This window comes from Panicum virgatum, chromosome 9N (genome assembly GCF_016808335.1).
Source record: "Panicum virgatum strain AP13 chromosome 9N, P.virgatum_v5, whole genome shotgun sequence".
Lineage (NCBI taxonomy): Eukaryota > Viridiplantae > Streptophyta > Magnoliopsida > Poales > Poaceae > Panicum > Panicum virgatum.
Window position 1 is genome coordinate 81149281 of NC_053153.1, and position 18299 is coordinate 81167579.

The window sequence follows — 18299 nt, forward strand, 5'->3', positions numbered from 1 at the left end:
GAATTGCAAGAGCATGTAGAACGAAATGGTGTCGCTGGTTCACTGCTGGGCTGGCATTCATGTCTGTCGTCATGATGCACACAAAAAGAGCTCGGCATGAGCATCATTGTGCAGCTAGCTCATCTCATCTGCCTGCAACAGATCATCGCTGGTAATCTCTCTATATCTTAACTTGAAGCTTTCGAATTCTTGATTAATTTAAGCAGTGATAGTACTGATCCACAGCTGAGGTGGCAGAACATGTCTACCGGGCTGACCGCCAGCAGCAGCAGGTGCCCCCTGGCTCGCTGGCTCTCACCGGCGCGAGGGCCCCCCTTGCTCCCAGTCTCCCAGAATTCAGCATTAATACGAGGGAGAAAAAGGCAAGGGCACGGAGCAGAGGCAGAGCATCCTCTGTGCTCGGCTCCAAGATACCATAAACTAGTGAACCGCACCGGGTGGTAGGGCGCGGCAGCGGCGGCGAGCGAATAAAAGCAGCAGCAGAGGCCAGAGGCGAGAGGCACTCCGGCACTCCCTCCCTCCAGCGCTAGCGCGAGACGTCGTCCGACCCCAGCGAGCAAGCAAAGCCCAGCAGCCAGGCATTTCCCCTTGCCGCCGCAGTAGCTAGAACCGCAAGAAGGCGTGCAAGGTCTCGGTCGGGCCACCCAAACCCAACCCAAGCAGCCAAGCTTAGCAAACCTCCCTGGCCAAGGCTCCCGGTGAACCAGCCGAGAGGGTAGCCGGCATCTTGGCGTGTGGGCGGCTTGTGTATAAGTCGCTGCCTCCGGTGAGCTGAGCTAGCCGGCCATGTCGGTCTCCTCCGCGCTGTCGTCGTTCCTTCTGTGCTGCTTCTACCCGTCCGGCGGGCACCGCGCCGGCGCCTACTACTACAGCAGCCACCCGACGAGCGCCAACACCCTGTACGGTGGTGGTTACCAGGAGGGCCCCTTGCCCGGGCGCCGGAGCAGGATGGGCCGGAGCAGGCCGCTGTCGCTGCAGGTGCGTCGGCCGTTGGCCCTGCTGTTAGCCTGTTCCTTCTTCCCTTGAGCGTTCGTCCCTCCTTGCTCAGTTCTTTCCGTTAGTCAGTCAGGGCCTGCATGTGAAACAAATGGCAGGCCCGGGTGTTTGCAAGTACGGCAACTTTGGCATCCGATTGCGACGTGACATGTTCAGATTTATTCTCTGCCCGCCACCAATATTTTTCGTTCAACGTGAGGTGCGGTAGCCGTAGTAGGAGTACTGTGCATGTTTGTGCAGTCACGGACCGGTAGGAGCACAGTGACGGCGAGCAATCCTTTAGTTTAGACGTGCATGCGGACGCTCCTGTTGAGAACAGAACAGCAGCGACCTCGTGCATGCGTCCTAAAAAGAAGGCCAGAAAGGGAGAGGAAAAAGGTTTGTGAGGAGCTTGCTCTACCTAGGATAAGAAAAGAAAAGCCTTTTTCCTCGGCTGCTGCAGGCGCCGCTGTCGGAACCAGTAAACTATGCCTAGCACAAATGTTTACCTCGGCGTGCTGTTAAAATTTCGTTCCAGTAAATAATGTACTACTAGTACTGTATTATTACAGTAGCAGTATGTTTTGTTTTTAATTTCCTTGTCTCGAGTCAAGAAGATCGAACATGATGAAGAAGTAAAGTAACCTCACAACATACCTCGGCATGCAGACGGTGGAGCTGAAGGTCCGGATGTGCTGCTCCGGCTGCGAGCGCGTGGTGAAGCACGCCCTGACGCGGCTGCGCGGCGTGGACTCGGTGGAGGTGGAGGTGGAGATGGAGAAGGTGACGGTGACGGGGTACGTGGACCGGCACCGGGTGCTCAAGGAGGTCCGCCGCGCGGGGAAGAAGGCCGAGTTCTGGCCCAACCCGGACCTGCCGCTCCACTTCACCTCCGCCAAGAACTACTTCCACGACGACGACTCCTACCGCCGCACCTACAACTACTACCGCCACGGCTACAACGGCGACAAGCACGGCCACCTCCCGGAGCCCCACCGCGGCGCCGACCCCGTCAGCAACATGTTCAACGACGACGACGTCAACGCATGCTCCGTCATGTAGCGCGCAGCAGCAGCAGCAGCAGTAATAATCATCAGAAGCAAACGAGAGATCCATGGCGATCGACGATCAAGATGCATGCATGTTCCGATGATCCACGCCAAATTGGCAATGGCCAAATGGCGTAGAATTGATGTGCGTGGAGACCACCACGACTCGATCACCGTGACGAGTTGCTGGGAGACCGGCCAGTGTGTGATCATTGTGTGTCTTCTTGCTCTAGTGTTGTTGGGCGCCTCTCTAGTATGTACTAGCAAGAAGGTCAAGTCGCAAGCAGTGTTTGTATGTGTGTTCATCAGCTTGCGCGTGCGGTAACAAATGGATGATGTTGATGATGGAGACGGACGCAAGTTGCAATATGGAATGAGTAGCGGTTCCCCTTTCCGGGTTACACGAACTGCGCATGGCGCGACCACGCTCTCTCTTCTTTCCGCTCCCCGATTGTTCAGACAAGCCAATGGGACGCCAAAGCATCTACTAGCTGTCTAGCTCGCTACCCGCAGCAGCTACAGCGAAAGGCGCGCGCCTTTTTCTACTAGCTAGCTAGTAGCGTGCTCCTGGCTCCTTGCTCCATTTTCGCGCGCGCGGGGAAAGAGAGACCGCTCAGAGCTGCCGGGTGACGTCGCAGTAGCTACTAGCGCAGTAGCGCTAGCTAGGTTTGGTCGTCGGCGATCGTGGCTCCGCTGCTACACCGGTTAAATATTCAGTCCTGCAACGCTCAGGACGCTGCTGATTGGTGGCTAGTGGTGCGAAACAAGGTTAACCAAACCGGTGGGAACCGGTCCGGTTTGACCGGTTACCGGTCAAACCGGTCCGGTCCGGTTCCGGTTCCGGCCGGTACCCAACCGGCCAAAATTTAAATTTTAAATTTGAATTCAAAAAATGAAAAATTCCCAAAAAATTCCTAAAAATACTTCAAGGTGTGATGAATCTAATGGTGTCAAATTTTCTCAAAAATTCATTCATTTAGTATAGTTTGTGGGAATTTAAAGTTAAATCAAAAAAGAAAAAGAAAAAAAATGGACCGGCCCATGAAGGCCCACCGATCAAACCGGTCAAACCGGCCGGTAAACCGGTCAAACCGGCCGGTAAACCGGTTGCACGGGAGCTTTTGAATTTCAAACCGGTCAAACCGACCGGTAAACCGGTAAAACCGGCCGGTAAACCGGTCAAACCGGCCGGTAAACCGGTCGGAACCGGTTGCACGGGAAAATTTGAATTTATTTGAATTTGGATTTGAATTCAACCGGTTTCCACCGGTAACCGGTCAAACCGGTCCGGTAAACCGGAACCGGAGCCCGGCGGTTACCGGAAACCGGTTGGGAAATAAAACCCTGGTGCGAAAAGCCTTGGAACTGGGAAAGGCTAAGGTTCTTGGAGTCTGGAATAAACTGCGCCACAGTGCAGCCACTGGATTGATAGTTCAGTCACACCAACACGGTGAGAATTCGTGTTTGATTCCTATCAAACCTTTTATGTCAATTTAAATCTAAATCATAAGCTCCAAACTAATCTAACCAAGTATGATCCACAATTCAAAATTGCACTGACAACACGAAACAAGTCTAACCCGCCCAAAAAATTCGATTCCATCTCAGGCCAAAAGGTGGCCTATGTCTACTCGGTATCTGGCTTCGTCTTGTGGACAATCCAGAGTTCCAGACAGAGTACTACACCATAGCATAAGGTTGCTCGCATCGGCATCCGCTATCCTATCCTGCAGGATGAGGATAGCGGAAAAAACCCTACATAGTGGACGGGCTTCCAAACGCCACATTTGGTGGAGACAGCGGAAGTCCACTACACGCCATGGAGGTGCGGGGTTCGCGTGCCTCCCAACCGCCCGGTGCGGGGGCGCGAGGAGGAGGAGGACGGAGCAGGGCTGTGAGGAAGGAGGATGGAGTAGGGCGTGGTGGCGAAGCGAGGCAGCCGTGAGGGAGGAGAGCCGCCCACCCTCGTCTGCAGAGGGCCGCTGCAGCTCCCTCTCTCGGCGCAGCGCTCACTCCATGGACCCGTCATGGCTGCAGCCGCCGCCAGTTTGTACAAGAGGGAAGTGCGACGGAGGGAGCAAGGCGGCGCGGGCTGCCACCATAGCCCAAGGGAGGATGTGTCATAGCACCATAGATCAGCATCAGTAGCTGAGCGCCAAGGAAGTGTATTGGGTTTCGGTCGTTACTCTGTCTGGGCCTTGGGCCATTATCACCGCCTGAAGGCGTTTCCACTCGGCTAGCCGGTTGGCCTGTTGCCGGTATAAAAGGGGACTCGTATGTAATACTGTGGATCATCTGATAGCACAAATAGAACATTTCCCCTGTCTCCTTCGTCTACCTATGTTTCCCTGCTCTGCTCTTCTCGGTTCTTCTTCGATTACACTCCGGCTTCCTCCTTCTTCCTCCGGACTCTAACAGGATGGAGGAGAGGCACCGAAGAGGGAGGATGTAACGAACATGGCACCATTTATGCCATTTCGAGTGATTTTGGTGATCGAATGACAACACAACACTTGGACTAATATGATTGTTAAGATGATCATTCTCAGACTTTTAGGTTCAAGTGATGACAAAGAGAAAGAGAAAATAGGCGTAGCAAGGCCCGAAGGCTCTTCAGATCAGGAGCACCGGAAGATCCGACGCCATGGGCATCGGAGCATCCGGTGGTAATCGGAAGAACCGACGCCATGATGTTTGGTGCAGGATGGAATCGAAGCCAAGTCAGCCTTTAGGCACCGGATGAACCGACGGTCCAAGAAAGGGCATCGGTGCATCGGCAGTCCTTTGTACCAGAGACGATGTCAAGCGCCCAGAAGAAGTTTCTTCAGCACCGGTTTAACCGACGGTGCATCGGTGCATACCACCGGTGTAATGACGTCAGCGTCCAGGCGAAGATTCCTTCAGCACCGGTTGAACCGGTGAGGCATCGGTGCAAAGCATCGGTTCAACCGGTGGTCTCTGCGTCAGCCGACAGGAGTCCAACGGCTACTTCGTGTTATGAGTGACCGGATGAACCGACGCTAGCCGCCAAGAGGCATCGGTTCTTCCGGTGGTACGCAGATTTTCAGCTAACCGTTGGAGCAACGGCTACAAGACTTGGTGGCCTATATATACGCCTCACCCCGGCCATTTGAAGATTGCTGGAGTTGCTGGACATCCCACACACACCCAAGAACATCTCCAAGCCATACAAAAGCATCAAGATCATATCCTTAGCCCTTAGCACACTTTGAGAGTGTTGTGTAAAGGATTAGCTCTTAGTGAGTGAGATTGCAAGGCCTTAAGCCTTTGTGTTGTGGTTCTTTAGCGAACCAAAACAAGAGCTTGGTGCGCCGGCACCTTGGAGCGTGAAGCTCGCCGGCAACGTCATCGACCCTCCGACTTGGTGTGGAGCGGCGACGACACCTTTGTGCGGGGGACGTGGAGACCCCCATCCTTTGTGGAGAAGCTCCTTAGTGGAACCCGGGGCCAAGGTGACCGTGATTGTGTTCACGGAAGAGACTTGGTGGCCAAGTAGCAATACTCTTAGTGAGTGCTACAACAACGTGGATGTAGGTGTGCCTTTGTGGCTAACCGAACCACGGGATAAACACCCGCGTCAAGAGTTTGCTATCTCCTATCCCGCTCTTTAAGCTTCCGCATTTCTTTCTAGTAATTTGTATGCTTTACTTTCATAGAATAGTTTCTTGGTAGGAAAGGCTATAGGTTGCTAAACTCTTTTGGGATAGGGGTTTTACACTAGAACAACCTAGTTGCACATATTGATAGCATGTTTTAGTTTAAGTTTTGTGCAAACTAGTTGGAGCCATAGGTCTAAGTTTTTATTAGTGCCTAATTCACCCCCTCCCCCTCTTAGGCTAGAGCACCCGATCACTTTCAGAGGAAGAAGGGGTGTCGGACTGAGAGTTTGAGGTGCCTGATGTCGGAGCGTGAGGGAGGATCAGGGACGAGGACATCGGTGGCCTCCGCCGCCACGCCATGGCCTCTACCGCTGCGCTTGCTGGCCGCCTCCACCTCGCCACGACACTCGCCGGCTAGCAATAGAGGGAGGGAGGTAGGGGCTGGTCGACGCGCTCGAGGTGGGGGGGGGAGTGGGAGGGACGGGAATGGGCCGGGTTAAAAAGGGATAAAAATATATGACAGATTGGTAGTTGGTATAGAAGAGAGATATAGAGCGTGATTGATTCTCTTCCCTGACGAGAAGCCTTGGAACTTATTTTGCAAAATTATACTCCAATAGTCTATAATTCATTTTATTATAGCTTAATATTCTTTAATATATATTAATAACAGTTAATACATACTAATTATATACTAATTATATTATTAACAGTGCAAATCAGTGCACATGCAAGCCAGGCTCGCCGGAAACGGCCGCTGCCTGCGTTCCTGGAGAGCCTGGCTCTACCCACACTTTTGCATCCGCTGGACCAGGCTCTAGAGCCGGTACAGGCAACCAAACAGCCCTGCACCTGCATCCACGAAGCCTGGCCGGGCACATGTACAGACAACCGATTGGTCCATAGAGGATGGATAGGTGCAGGAGAAAGTAATATTGATAAGAGAACTAGGCGTATAGCCCGCGCATTTGCGCGGTTAATATTGAAAATTCAAAAAAATACATATCATTATATCCTTACTTAAAAATTATACTATTATTTTACCATACATCACCCTTTTAATTATCGTAAATTATGTCTTATTGTTGGTTAAAACAATTCAAATATGGTCTACCTATAATAACAATTTGAATTGTTGAGCTTTAATAATATTATGGATATAATTATTTTTATTTCCATTTTATTTTGATTGATTATTGTTAGCTTTAGTTTTTATTAATAGTATATATTTGTAACTGATACATAGCTAAATGATATTTTATATTTAATTTTTCATAATGGTATTGGTGGGTGATTTTTAATTAGGCACAGGGTATTTTAGGTTAATTTTATCATAATGGCAATGGTGGATAATTTTTATTTTTCTATTTTCCTCCGATTAATGTGGGAATTTCTAGGTCTTGAGAGAAATTTCTAGACCTTAAGAGCGAACGTGAAGACTCCATTTGTTGGCCAAATAATAAGATAATTAGGCGTATAGCCCCGCATTTACGCGGCTAGCATTGAAAATTCAAAAATTTGTATGTCATTGTATTCTTACTTAAAGACTATACTATTTTTTTTACCATATATCAATCTATTCATTATCATAAATTATGTCTTACTATTGGTTAAAACAATTCAAATATGATCTAACTATAACAACAATTTGATTTGTTGAGCTTTAATAATATTATGCATATAATTATTCTTAATTTCGTTTTATTTTGATTGATTGTTGTTAGCTTTAGTTTTTATTAATAGTATATGTTTGTAACGGATACATAACTAAATTATATTTTATATTTAATTTTTCATAATGGCATTGGTGGGTGATTTTTAATTAGGCACAGGGTATTTTAGTCTAATTTTTTTTCGTAATGGCAGTGGTGGGTAATTTTTAGTTTTATTTTTTTCTCCGATTAACGTGGGAATTTCTATACCTTGAGAGCGAACGTGGAGGCTCCATTTGTTGGTCAAATAATAAGGTATTTTTTTACTATATATCAATATGTTCATTATCATAAATTATGTCTTACTGTTGGTTAAAACAATTTAAATATGATCTAACTATAATAACAATTTGATTTGTTGAGCTTTAATAATATTATGCATATAATTATTCTTATTTTCGTTTTATTTTAATTGATTGTTGTTAGCTTTAGTTTTTATTAATAGTATATGTTTGTAATGAATACATAGCTAAATGATATTTTATATTTAATTTTTTTATAATGGCATTGGTTGATGATTTTTAATTAGGCACGTGTGTATTTTGGTCTAATTTTTTTGTAATGGCAGTGGTGGGTAATTTTTATTTTTATTTTTTTCTCTAATTAACGTGGGAATTTCTATACCATAAGAGCGAACATAGATGCTCCATTTGTTGGTCAAATAATAAGATGATAGAAGATAGATTTCGATGATAGAGGTAGAATTTTTCTTCTAGGGATAGATCGAGAGTACGACAAGTGCGGCCTTATGGCGATGCCAAGCTGCACCAAGCACCCCGCCCGTTAAAAGAAACGCCGAGTCATCGTGAACCGCCTGCCACATCACATCCACAGATCTTCTGATGGACGGCTACAAACACTCGGAAGCCCATACACCGGGTTCACGGCAGCGCTGGGGATTGGCCTGTCTCGTCTCCTTCCTCACCGCACGGCAAGCCTCCCCCCTCTACCCCCGATCCCAACCAATCCGCATCGACGGATTTCGATTGCTTCCAGCTCGGGCCTTCCAATCGCTCGCACGCTTCCGTTTGCTTCGCATTATGAGTGCGCTTAACCTAGCATTTGATCTGATTTAATTTAATTCTGCCGCTCCGCCCGATTCCGAGGAGTCGACGGTAGTGGTGTTTGCGCGGCCATGTCGGCCTCGTCCTCGGCGGCGGCGGCCCTGGATGCCTGGTGGGACGATGTGAACAACTCGCCGGTGTGGCAGGACCGTACCTTCCACGCCCTCGCCGCGCTCTACGGCGTCGTTGCAGTCGTAGCCCTAGTAAGTCCGAACCCACCCCGCTCGATCTTACCCTCCTGCTCTGCTTGCTCATCCAATTGGGGCCGGAATTAGTCTTGAACCATGAGATAATGTGAGGATGAGGGGTCGACGGGTCGTGCGGTTGAGCATAGCAGTTTCAAATGTTCTGAACTCTGAATCCAGCGCATAGGTTTTACATTCGGTTTTCAACCTAGCGAATTGTCATCTAGCGTGATGTATATTTCAACTTTGATGGAAACTAAGACGTTGGCTATCGATCTCATTAGGTCATCTGATATGAATTCTGTCAGGTCCAACTGATAAGAATCGAGTGTAGGGTACCTGAGTTTGGGTGGACAACGCAGAAGGTGTTTCATTTTCTAAACTTCATTGTAAACAGCGGTGAGTTTATGGTAGTGCTTTACTCAGTACACCATAGTCATAAGGTCCATTATTTATGGTGAACTTGTGTTTATGTTTGCAGTGAGGTCAACTGTGTTTGTACTGCGACGGAATGTGCAACTTGTACACCCTGAGGTTTGTGGAAGGAGGCTATTCATGTTTCTCCTCTTTCATTTGGTTGGGAACAACTGGAGTAACGTGTAATAATACTGTATTCTAGATATTCCAACATGTGCTTATTGATTTGCCTGGCCTAGCTTTCTTCACGACCTATGCTCTGTTGGTGCTCTTTTGGGCTGAAATCTACTATCAGGTTAGGTTTTACTTCGACATGTTTTGGTATTGTTCCGTGACTGTTTCTGCGCTCATGTTCCATGCTGATGTGATGTTTGCTAGGCACGTGCAATGTCGACTGATGGGCTCCGACCAGCTTTCTATACGATCAATGGAGTGATCTATACCATTCAGGTAAGTTGCAAATTCGGGTTATAATAAATTTTAAGTTTTCTCATATCGACTCTGTATGTCAAAGGATAAAAGGTGTCAGTATTCAGTCTGCTGATGATTAAAAGTAAAGTGATTACATGGACCACTTGGGGACACTTTGACAGAATAGAGAACAATTGAGTATGAAACCCTTATGCTTGATTGTTCGTAATCAAGGAAGTTCTGGTCCATGTCTTATTTACAGTGGGTTCGTCGTTTATAATTTTTGGGACTATTATATTGTAAGCTGTCACAAAATTGATACAGTAAATTAAGGAAATGCTATAGTTTAACTGGACTGTCCAAACAAGAGTGATGAGTGTAAGGACTGACTCCTCTTACTTGTCACTGCTGCATGAATGCCCTGGTGACCTTATATACTACTGGACAGCATTCAGTTCATTGACCTTATATACTACTGGACAACATTCAGTTCATTGCTTGATATGCTATATTGCTATAGCTTCTCAAGTGGCACTCTTTTCTAGAGTATTTTTCAATAGGTATTTAAAAATCAAGGAATTATTATGACGCTTCTTATTTCGTTTGTGATATTCTTGAATGAGTTGACTTGTAAAATTTCAGATAGTACTGTGGTTGCTCACGTGGTGGAAACCAGTTCAAGCTGTGATCATTTTGTCGAAGATGTTCTTTGCAGGTAATGTACTTTTTTCCTTTGGCCTCCCATGCAGGCTGCAGCACTATGTTTTGCACTGTAAGAGCAATGAACACCGTGCATTGTGAAACCATATGAGTTATCATTGTTTTTGGGCACCATGAAGTATATAAATTTTGGGCACAGTAGTTATGAAATTATTCTTGAAGTTTCAAGGAAACAATACCTGATTAGCAAATTCCAGATACTACATTTGTAACCTTAGTTCCTTGTGCATTGAGTTATTTGAAGAAAATTATATTGCAGTCTAGGATTTTATATTGTGTGCTTGTTTATATATGCTACTAACATGGAGCTACTTTTCAGCTACATCCTTATTCGCTGCTTTTGGTTTCCTTCTCTACGGAGGGAGGTAACAACTCATTCCTTGATATGTTATGGTTCTTTATCAAATGGGAACTATGCCATCGAAGAAACTAGATATTATTTTCCTTTGGCCTTAAGCATTATGGTTAAACAGCTGCTACAGAAAATAAGTAAATCAGCTTGCGTACTAGTATAAAGCAAGAGATTTTCTGTATAGTTCTGTCCCTTGATTTCTACTACATGAAGGTGCTTGCAAAGTTAGAACTATTTCCCATACGCTAAATGCGTCAGGTGCCTATGTAAATTGTGGCAATGCAAATAATTATGGGCCTGTAGTTTTTCGTTATGTTGTGCTGATCATTTTGATATCAGACAAGCTATTTATAACATTGTATCTTTTGTAGGCTCTTCCTGATGTTGCAGCGTTTCCCTGTTGAGTCAAAAGGTCGGCGTAAAAAGTTGAATGAGGCACTTTGCTACCAGTTGTCTTGCACTCTAGAAATTTCTAGCGTACTTGTATGTTTAACATTATCACCTTTTTATGTAGGTTGGTTATGTGACTACCATATGCTTTGGTTGCTTCTTGATCAGATGTGTAATGGTAAATCCTATGCAGTGCCCGCTTAGGTTTTGAAATAAAAAATAACATGCTGACTTAGTGTCTCTGTTAGAGGAAATGACTCAATGTATTCCTCCAAACCCTAGAAGGGTGGGAAATATAGTTCTTATACATGGGCCTCTATACATGGGCTCACATACACACCAACACCCACCGCAGTCTGAACTACCGGCGCAGCGGTGTTCAAGACTGGACAACAAGAAAGCCAACACCCCCCGCAGTCTGAACTACCGGCGCAGCGGTGTTCAAGACTGGACAAGAAGAGAGTACAAAGGGAGTACAAAGGGAAAATACCCCCCTACAGCCACAACTAGCCACCGGCTACGTTGAGGCTGGAGCGAAACTCCGAGAAGGTCGAGGAGGGCAGTCCCTTGGTAAAGATGTCAGCAAACTGGGAGGTAGTCGGGACATGAAGTACCCGAACATCGACGATGGCGACTCTGTCGTGCACGAAGTGTAGGTCGATCTCCACATGCTTCGTCCGTTGATGCTGGACGGGGTTGGTGGAGATGTACACGGCGCTGATGTTGTCGCAGTAGACGAGCGTGCTCTTGGCGAGCGGGCTGTGGAGCTCCACCAAGAGCTGTCGGAGCCAAGACGCCTCCGCCACGCCGTTAGCGACAGCCCGGTACTCCGCCTCAGCACTGGAGCGGGAGACAACTGGCTGCCGCTTGGACGACCAGGAGACAAGGTTGCCGCCCAGGAAGACGGCGTAGCCGGAAGTGGAGCGGCGAGTGTCCGGGCAGCCAGCCCAGTCAGCGTCGGTGTAGACCACCAGCTCAGAGGTGAGAGAGCGGTGAAGAACCAAGCCGAAGCCAACAGTGCCACGGACGTAGCGGAGGAGACGCTTAGGTGAGACTCCCGGGGATCATGCATGTGAAGACAGACTTGCTGAACGGCATAGGTGAGATTCGGCCGGGTGAAGGTCAGGTATTGCAAGGCACCGGCAAGGCTCCGGTAGGCAGTAGGATCAGCCACGGGATCACCCAGATCAGCAGAAAGCTTCACCTGAGTATCGACAGGAGTAGAGCATGGCTTGCAATCAGTCATCCCAGCCCGCTCCAGAATGTCGAGTGCATATTGCCGCTGGTGAAGGAACAAGTCAGACGGGCGAGTCTCAACAGTAACGCCCAAGAAGTGGTGGAGCTGACCAAGATCCTTCATAGCAAACTCCTGCTGCAGATAGGAGATGACTGGAGGTTGTGAGCGCAATATCATCAACATAGAGCAGCAGGTAGGTAGTCTCATCTCCACGGCGGTAGATGAACAGAGAAGTGTCAGTCTTGGCCTCGGTGAATCCCAAAGTCGGCAAGAACGTGGCGAACCGAGAGTACCAAGCCCGAGGAGCCTGCTTCAGACCATAGAGGGACTTGTTGAGCCGGCAGACCATATCCGGACGACTCGAGTCCACAAATCCCGCTAGCTGAGAGCAGTACACTGTCTCTGACAGAGTGCCGTGAAGAAAGGCATTCTTCACATCCAGTTGGTGCACAGGCTAGGAGCGAGAGAGCGCAAGCGAGAGGACCGTGCGCACCGTAGCGGGCTTCACCACTGGACTGAAGGTCTCATCATAGTCCACATCAGGCTGCTGAGTGAAACCCCGGAGAACCCAGCGAGCCTTGTAGCGCTCTAGTGTGCCGTCAGCCTGACGCTTATGCGTCCAGATCCACTTGCCGGTGACCACGCGGTACGAGGTCCCACGTCTGGTTGGCAAGGAGAGCCGCGTACTCTTCTTCCATCGCGCGACGCAAGTGAGGATCCGCCAGGGCGTCGCGGACAGAGGAGGGTACCGGAGAGACTCGCGGCTCGCCTTCGGTGGCGAAGAGGGTCGCGGCCTGAGACGCCATCCGCCGAGTCACCATGGGATGGATATGCCGAGGATCCCGATGGATGACTGGCGGGTGGTACACCTCTGGCTCGACTCGAGAGCGAGTCGGCAGAGGCGGCGGTGGCGACGACTCCGGTGTAGACGTCGGAGGAGCCTCCAGAGCCAGAGTCGCATGCGAAGAAGAAGAAAAAACACGGAGCCGAACATGACGACCGAGCTGGCACGCATGGCAGAGGGGCTCAGCAGGAACCCTAGTACCAGGAACATCGGTTCTACGACTCAGCTGAGCCAAAACGTCGCGGTCAGGGTGACCAAGACGGCGGTGCCAGGTGGTGGAAGACGGCGTCGCGGCAAAAGCGGCAGACCAAGACAGCCACGACGAAGAAGAAGGCGAGAGTGGTGCAGCGGAAGAAGGAAGGCGAAGGGTGTAAAGGGGCCCCGTGCTGTCACACCGAAGTAGCGGACGCCGGGAGGCCGAATCCTTTACAGTGAGGCCAGAAAAATCAAACTCGATCGAACAAGAATTGTCAGCTGTAAACTGACGAATGGAAAGAAGGTTATGAACCATCTGAGGAGCAACAAGGACATTGGGAAGACGAAAGGAGACAGGAGCAGAACCCACGGTGGTGATAGGAAGGCAATACCCGTCACCAACCATGCTGGAAGAAGGACAAGAGGGGTGTGGGGGTCGGACAGAAGAGAGGATATCGGCATGTGGGGTGGTGTGGAAGGAGGCACCCGAGTCGGCGATCCACTCGGTGCTGACCGGCGGCGGCGTCCGCCCCATGGCGCTGAAGGACTGCGCCAGTGCGGCCTGGTCCCACCCCCAGGCCAGGTCGGCTGCTGGGGAGCGGCGGCGGCGAGCATGGCCGCCGGTTGGGGCTGAGGACGAGGCCCCCCTGACCCTGAAACGGCCACATCGGGATGCGCCCTGGCCATGGCGTGCTGAAGGATGGCCAGGGCGTACCTCCAGGGCCAGGAGCAGGAGTGGGAGCCGGAGTCGGGGTCGGAGTGCCCCGACGGCCTCCACCAGTACCACCAGAGGTAGCGCTGCCAGCACCACCACCACGTCCGCCCCGACGACGCCGCCCGCGGCCTCCCCCACTCCCGGTCTGGCCGGTGAGAGGAGCACCAAGGAGGGGGTTGGTCCGGGATCCAGATCCAGAGGGCGGAGCCTGGTGGGTCTTGGCGGCGCCGTGCTCAGTGAAGGGGACGACGGGTGGGACAAGGAAGTAGGGCTTCTCCGCGGCGACCCGACGAGTGAGAGCGTCGGCCGCGGAGCGCTCGCGCTCCCAAGCGAGGGCAGCCACCGCGGCCTCGGAGTTGGTGGCGAGGAGAGCGAGGGCAGCCGTGCGGGTCTGCTCCTGAGCCACCGCGGCCTCGGACTTGGCGGCGGTACGGAGGGCCGCGGCGAGTGCAGCTTCGGCCAGAGCAGCTCGGGCGACGTTCGGCGGCCCGCGGAAGGTAGCGGCGGCGAACGGCGCGTCCGCGGGAGGCATGCCGAGTGCTGGCCATGGAGGAGGAGGAGCATCGGCGACTGCGGCACGCGTGGCATCAGCCAAGGGCGGAGCAGGGGCCGCGCCCACGAAGAGAGGAGGGGCACCAGCGGCGGCAGTCGCCGCGCCAGCCGTGCCATCGAGGGTCGGGCCGGCCGTGTCCGCGGCGGCGAGGGGCAGGGCGCCCGCGGGGGCCGGGCCGGCTGCTCCCGCGGCTCCCAGGCCGGCCGCGCCGAGGGCCGCGAGGCTTGCTGCGATGTCCGCAGTGCCCAGGCCTAGGCGTTGTCTGCAGGGCGGCCGCGAGCACAGGCGGCCCGGGCGGCGGCTGCGGGCCCGTGGCTCCCGCGGCGCCAGAAGTCCCCGCGCCCGCACATCCGAGCCAGTGGCGGCGGCAGGGTAGGCGGCGGCTCCCCCCGCGCTTGCAGAGCGGCTCCATGCGGCGGCGGCAGGGTAGGCGGCGGCGGCCCCCGCGCCAGCAGAGCAGCTCCATGCGGCGGCGACAGGGTAGGCGGCGCGTCCGCTCGGAGAGGACCAGGCGGCGGCGGCGGCAGAGGTGCCGGCGGCCGGCCTGGCGGCAGCAGCAGGGGGCTTGGTGCCCGGCACAGGAGCAGCGGCCGGAGCAAAGCCCCAGGGGCCCGCGCCTGCAGTGCCCGCGGTCAGGGGAGGAGGGGGCCCGGCGGCTAGGGCCGTGAGGCTTGCGGCGGCGCGTGCGTCGGCCGCGGCGGTGGCGTCGGCAGGGGCAGCGCCCAGGGCGAGGTGAGCGGCGGCGGGTGCCCAAGACGCGGCGGGCCATGGCGCTGGCAGCCTGGCGGCCGCACCAGCCCAGGCGGAGGCGGGCGGCGCCAGATCCAGCGCAGAGGAGGCGGGCGGCGCCGGATCCAGAGCAGAGGAGGGGAAGGAAGAGAGGGGAGGGAAGGAGGAGGGGTGGGGCGGCGCCGGCGGCCGGCCATGGTGTCGGCGGCGGCGGCGGCGGCTGCTAGATGGAGGGAGGGAGAGGAAGAAGGCTAAATACCATGTTAGAGGAAATGACTCAATGTATTCCTCCAAACCCTAGAAGGGTGGGAAATATAGTTCCTATACATGGGTCTCTAGATGGGCCTCTGTACATGGGCTCACATATACACCAACAGTCTCTATCTTACAGATGTGCTTTAGGTAGCGTTTGGATGTCTGTATTCCAGGCTTGGAATCGGCATTGGCATTGCTAGCCCTAAATACCAGCTGTTTGGGTGGTTTGGAATTCCAATTCTGAATTCCAACCCAATACCAAGCGGTATTCATCGCACGGGAACTCACTTGCCCCCAATACCGAGCCGGACCCCTTCGTATTCGCTGGCATTGTTCTTCTCCGTCGTCTCCCGCATCTTCGTCGCGTTCTCTTCCTCTCCGCCGTCCCTCCCGAGGTCCCTCTCCGGCGAGCCGCCCCGCCCCCCTCCGGCGAGCCGTGCTGCCCCTCCTGCGGCCCTCCTCCGCCGCCCTCTCCCCTTCCTTCTCTTTGGGTAGCCGCGCCGCCCCTCCCCTTCCTCCTCTCAGGGGAGCCGCGCCGCCCCTCCCCTTCCTCCTCTCCGGAGATTTACCTCGTCAGGGGCTCCCCAGGCGGACCGACGGAGAACTGAAGGCCCACGCGTCCGCCTCCTCGCCGGGGCTCCTCGTCGGGGATGGGGAAGAAGAGTGTTGGTCCGCGTGCACGGCTCCTCGACGGCGCGGAGCAGGAGACGAGGGTAGCGCGGAGCAAGAAAGGGCGCAACAGCTCTGGCGTGGAGAAGAATGGGAGAGGTGAGGCGATGGCGCGGTGGTGGGCGGAGGCGGAGTCACGAGTCTGCTTCTCTCTTTTAGCTGGTGTGTGCATCCAATTCTCAATTCGATGGTGTATGCATCCAAACACGATTTGGTATTTTTCATCTCGTCAAATTCCATCCACCAATTTCATCTCCATCCAAACAAAAACATTGGTATTAAACCCAATGCCAAAGCTAGTCAGATTTGGCATTTAGCCCAATTCAATACCAAGCCTTTCAATGTTTACATCCAAACGGAGCCTTAGTGCGTTTGATAAAGGAGCTGATCTTGATGTTCTGAACCATCCAATCGTGAACTTCTTTTACTACTTGGTAGGTTTTTCACTTACATGAACTGTTAGTATCTGCAAATTTATTTCAGATTACTTGGTATTGCTTTTCAGATTCAGATTTCACTTTCGTTGGTGCATGTATGAACTTTGTGATATCATTTGTCTCTAATGATCAATCATTGCACTTGCTGTATTCTTTACTGCTTGTGTTCATTGTGTCTTTGCAGCTGGTTGAAATTGTACCATCGTCTCTGGTGCTGTTCATCTTGAGGAAACTACCGCCAAAACGCGGGATTGCACAGTACCATCCAATCCATTAGACAGTAACATCGATGGTCCATTTCTAACAGTTCCACCCAAGTGTTAAAGGAAAAAAAAAAGGCAAATATGAGATATGTTGTAGTGCCTTTTTTCTAGGTTAGTAGCTTTGTTGCAAAGAAATCTTTCCTGAGTATTGCAAATTATCTTGTTAAAATTGTAAACTCCCGCTGTCACTGCAATACCAAATGTCACTAACACAACTGGTTCACCGATACGGGTTTCCATCTGTAAACTTAAGAACAATCAAGGACTGATTATTTCTGGCAATGGAAAAAGAAAATGTGTTGATAAGATTGGCTACTTCAGAAGAACGATAGCTATTCTGGGATTACATCCAAACCGTTTATATCTGAAGGGAAATCGCTTCATGTCTCCCAATCTCATGAGGTTGGACCTGAACCTGATCCTCAAATTCTGATGGGACCTGAAGATATTGGACCACCTGCACATCTTAAGACTGATTGATGCAAGTTGGCACACGGTGTTTGAAAGGAATAGCTGGGTTTATATCAATCAAACAGACAAAAGCACACACCTGTCCAACGACCAATCACAGCAAGCATAAAAAATCAGGGAACCAGAAGAACAGGTTGGAACGGAAAGGATTTGAACGGTCTCCTCATCTTACCTACTACTACTACTACTACTAGCCTGTTCAGAGAGGCTTCCACTCTGACTAGCAGGTGGTGCATCCATTATTTTGTCCAACCTACGTTTGGCGAGTATACCATACTTGAATTCTAATTTCTGAACACCCCGTCAACCCCTGCGGTGCTTAGTTGCCACTGCCAGCTACGATAGTCTCCACGAAACAATTCGAGTGGCAAGCATTTGCATTTCTTTTTCTGAACAGAAAACGTATGTATCAGTGCTGGCTGGTGTGCCGGCAGAAATTGGGGACGAAATGATTGCCACACCACGACGGGCCCGGCCGGAAGCACGTCTCCTCTTTTGTGTCGCGCAGGCGCAGCGGCGGCCGCGCTCGGCTCGACAGCAACGTTTGGGTCCCCGGGGAAGCCGGAATGGAGACCCGGCGAATCAGCCGTCCGGGAATCCATTACCGCTCTCTTTTTTTTTTCTTTTGAGCAGCAAAGATTAGTGATCCTGATCTACCAAACGCATTGTGCGTGAACAACAATATTGATGCATACGGATACGGATGCCACTTTTTTTTCCCCAAGTGATCTACATCTACCAACGCAGCTAGCAGTGCACGGCACATCGTGCAGTCGTACTGTACACTGGACACGGTGCTTGAAAGGTCGAAGACGATGCAAACCTCGCTACACGTCTAACGTAGATCAGAGGATGAATAATGGTGTTGATTAATCCTCAGCTCACACACAAACAGTTCTCAGTACTGTACCCTCCACCAAACTTGGAAAAAACCGGGCAAAATTAGACGTACTGAAACAGACAAATGGACGGGCTTATTCGGTACTACGGTTACTAAAATCCAGTGTTGGTATGCTTCAATTGCAAATGGACAAAC

The 18299-nt window shown here is 51.3% G+C and overlaps 2 protein-coding genes across 8 annotated transcripts; both read left to right on the forward strand.

Moving 5' to 3' along the window:
* Positions 1–379: 379 nt before the first annotated feature.
* On the forward strand, positions 380–2425 carry LOC120691846 (heavy metal-associated isoprenylated plant protein 30-like). The gene is made up of 2 exons (XM_039975042.1): positions 380–978; positions 1645–2425. The coding sequence occupies exons 1-2, from the start codon at positions 787–789 to the stop codon at positions 2035–2037; spliced, it is 585 nt and encodes a 194-aa protein (XP_039830976.1). The 5' UTR covers positions 380–786; the 3' UTR covers positions 2038–2425.
* Positions 2426–8236: 5811 nt separating this feature from the next.
* On the forward strand, positions 8237–17098 carry LOC120691528 (tobamovirus multiplication protein 3-like). Of its 7 annotated transcripts, XM_039974608.1 has the most exons (12): positions 8237–8623; positions 8914–9004; positions 9087–9139; positions 9225–9317; positions 9401–9472; positions 10076–10148; positions 10473–10518; positions 10877–10940; positions 11020–11073; positions 15560–15570; positions 16460–16526; positions 16714–17098. In XM_039974608.1, exons 1-12 carry the CDS (start codon positions 8492–8494, stop codon positions 16804–16806), a joined length of 849 nt encoding a protein of 282 aa, XP_039830542.1. In that variant the 5' UTR covers positions 8237–8491; the 3' UTR covers positions 16807–17098. The 7 variants fall into 7 exon arrangements, 5 of the variants coding, with proteins under 5 accessions (XP_039830542.1, XP_039830538.1, XP_039830540.1 ...); XM_039974604.1 differs by lacking the exons at positions 15560–15570; positions 16460–16526 and adding an exon at positions 16090–16254 and having other exon boundaries at positions 10877–10917; XM_039974606.1 differs by lacking the exons at positions 15560–15570; positions 16460–16526 and adding an exon at positions 16090–16191 and having other exon boundaries at positions 10877–10917.
* The last annotated feature ends 1201 nt before the right edge of the window (positions 17099–18299 follow it).

Coding starts and splice junctions, on each gene's coding strand:
- LOC120691846 (XM_039975042.1), top strand. CDS start 787: ATGTCGGTCTCCTCCGCGCTGTCGTCGTTCCTTCTGTGCTGCTTCTAC. Junction 979..1,644: donor GCAGGCCGCTGTCGCTGCAG/GTGCGTCGGCCG, acceptor CTCGGCATGCAG/ACGGTGGAGCTGAAGGTCCG.
- LOC120691528 (XM_039974608.1), top strand. CDS start 8,492: ATGTCGGCCTCGTCCTCGGCGGCGGCGGCCCTGGATGCCTGGTGGGAC. Junction 9,140..9,224: donor TGCAACTTGTACACCCTGAG/GTTTGTGGAAGG, acceptor ACTGTATTCTAG/ATATTCCAACATGTGCTTAT. Junction 10,941..11,019: donor GGCGTAAAAAGTTGAATGAG/GCACTTTGCTAC, acceptor CTTTTTATGTAG/GTTGGTTATGTGACTACCAT.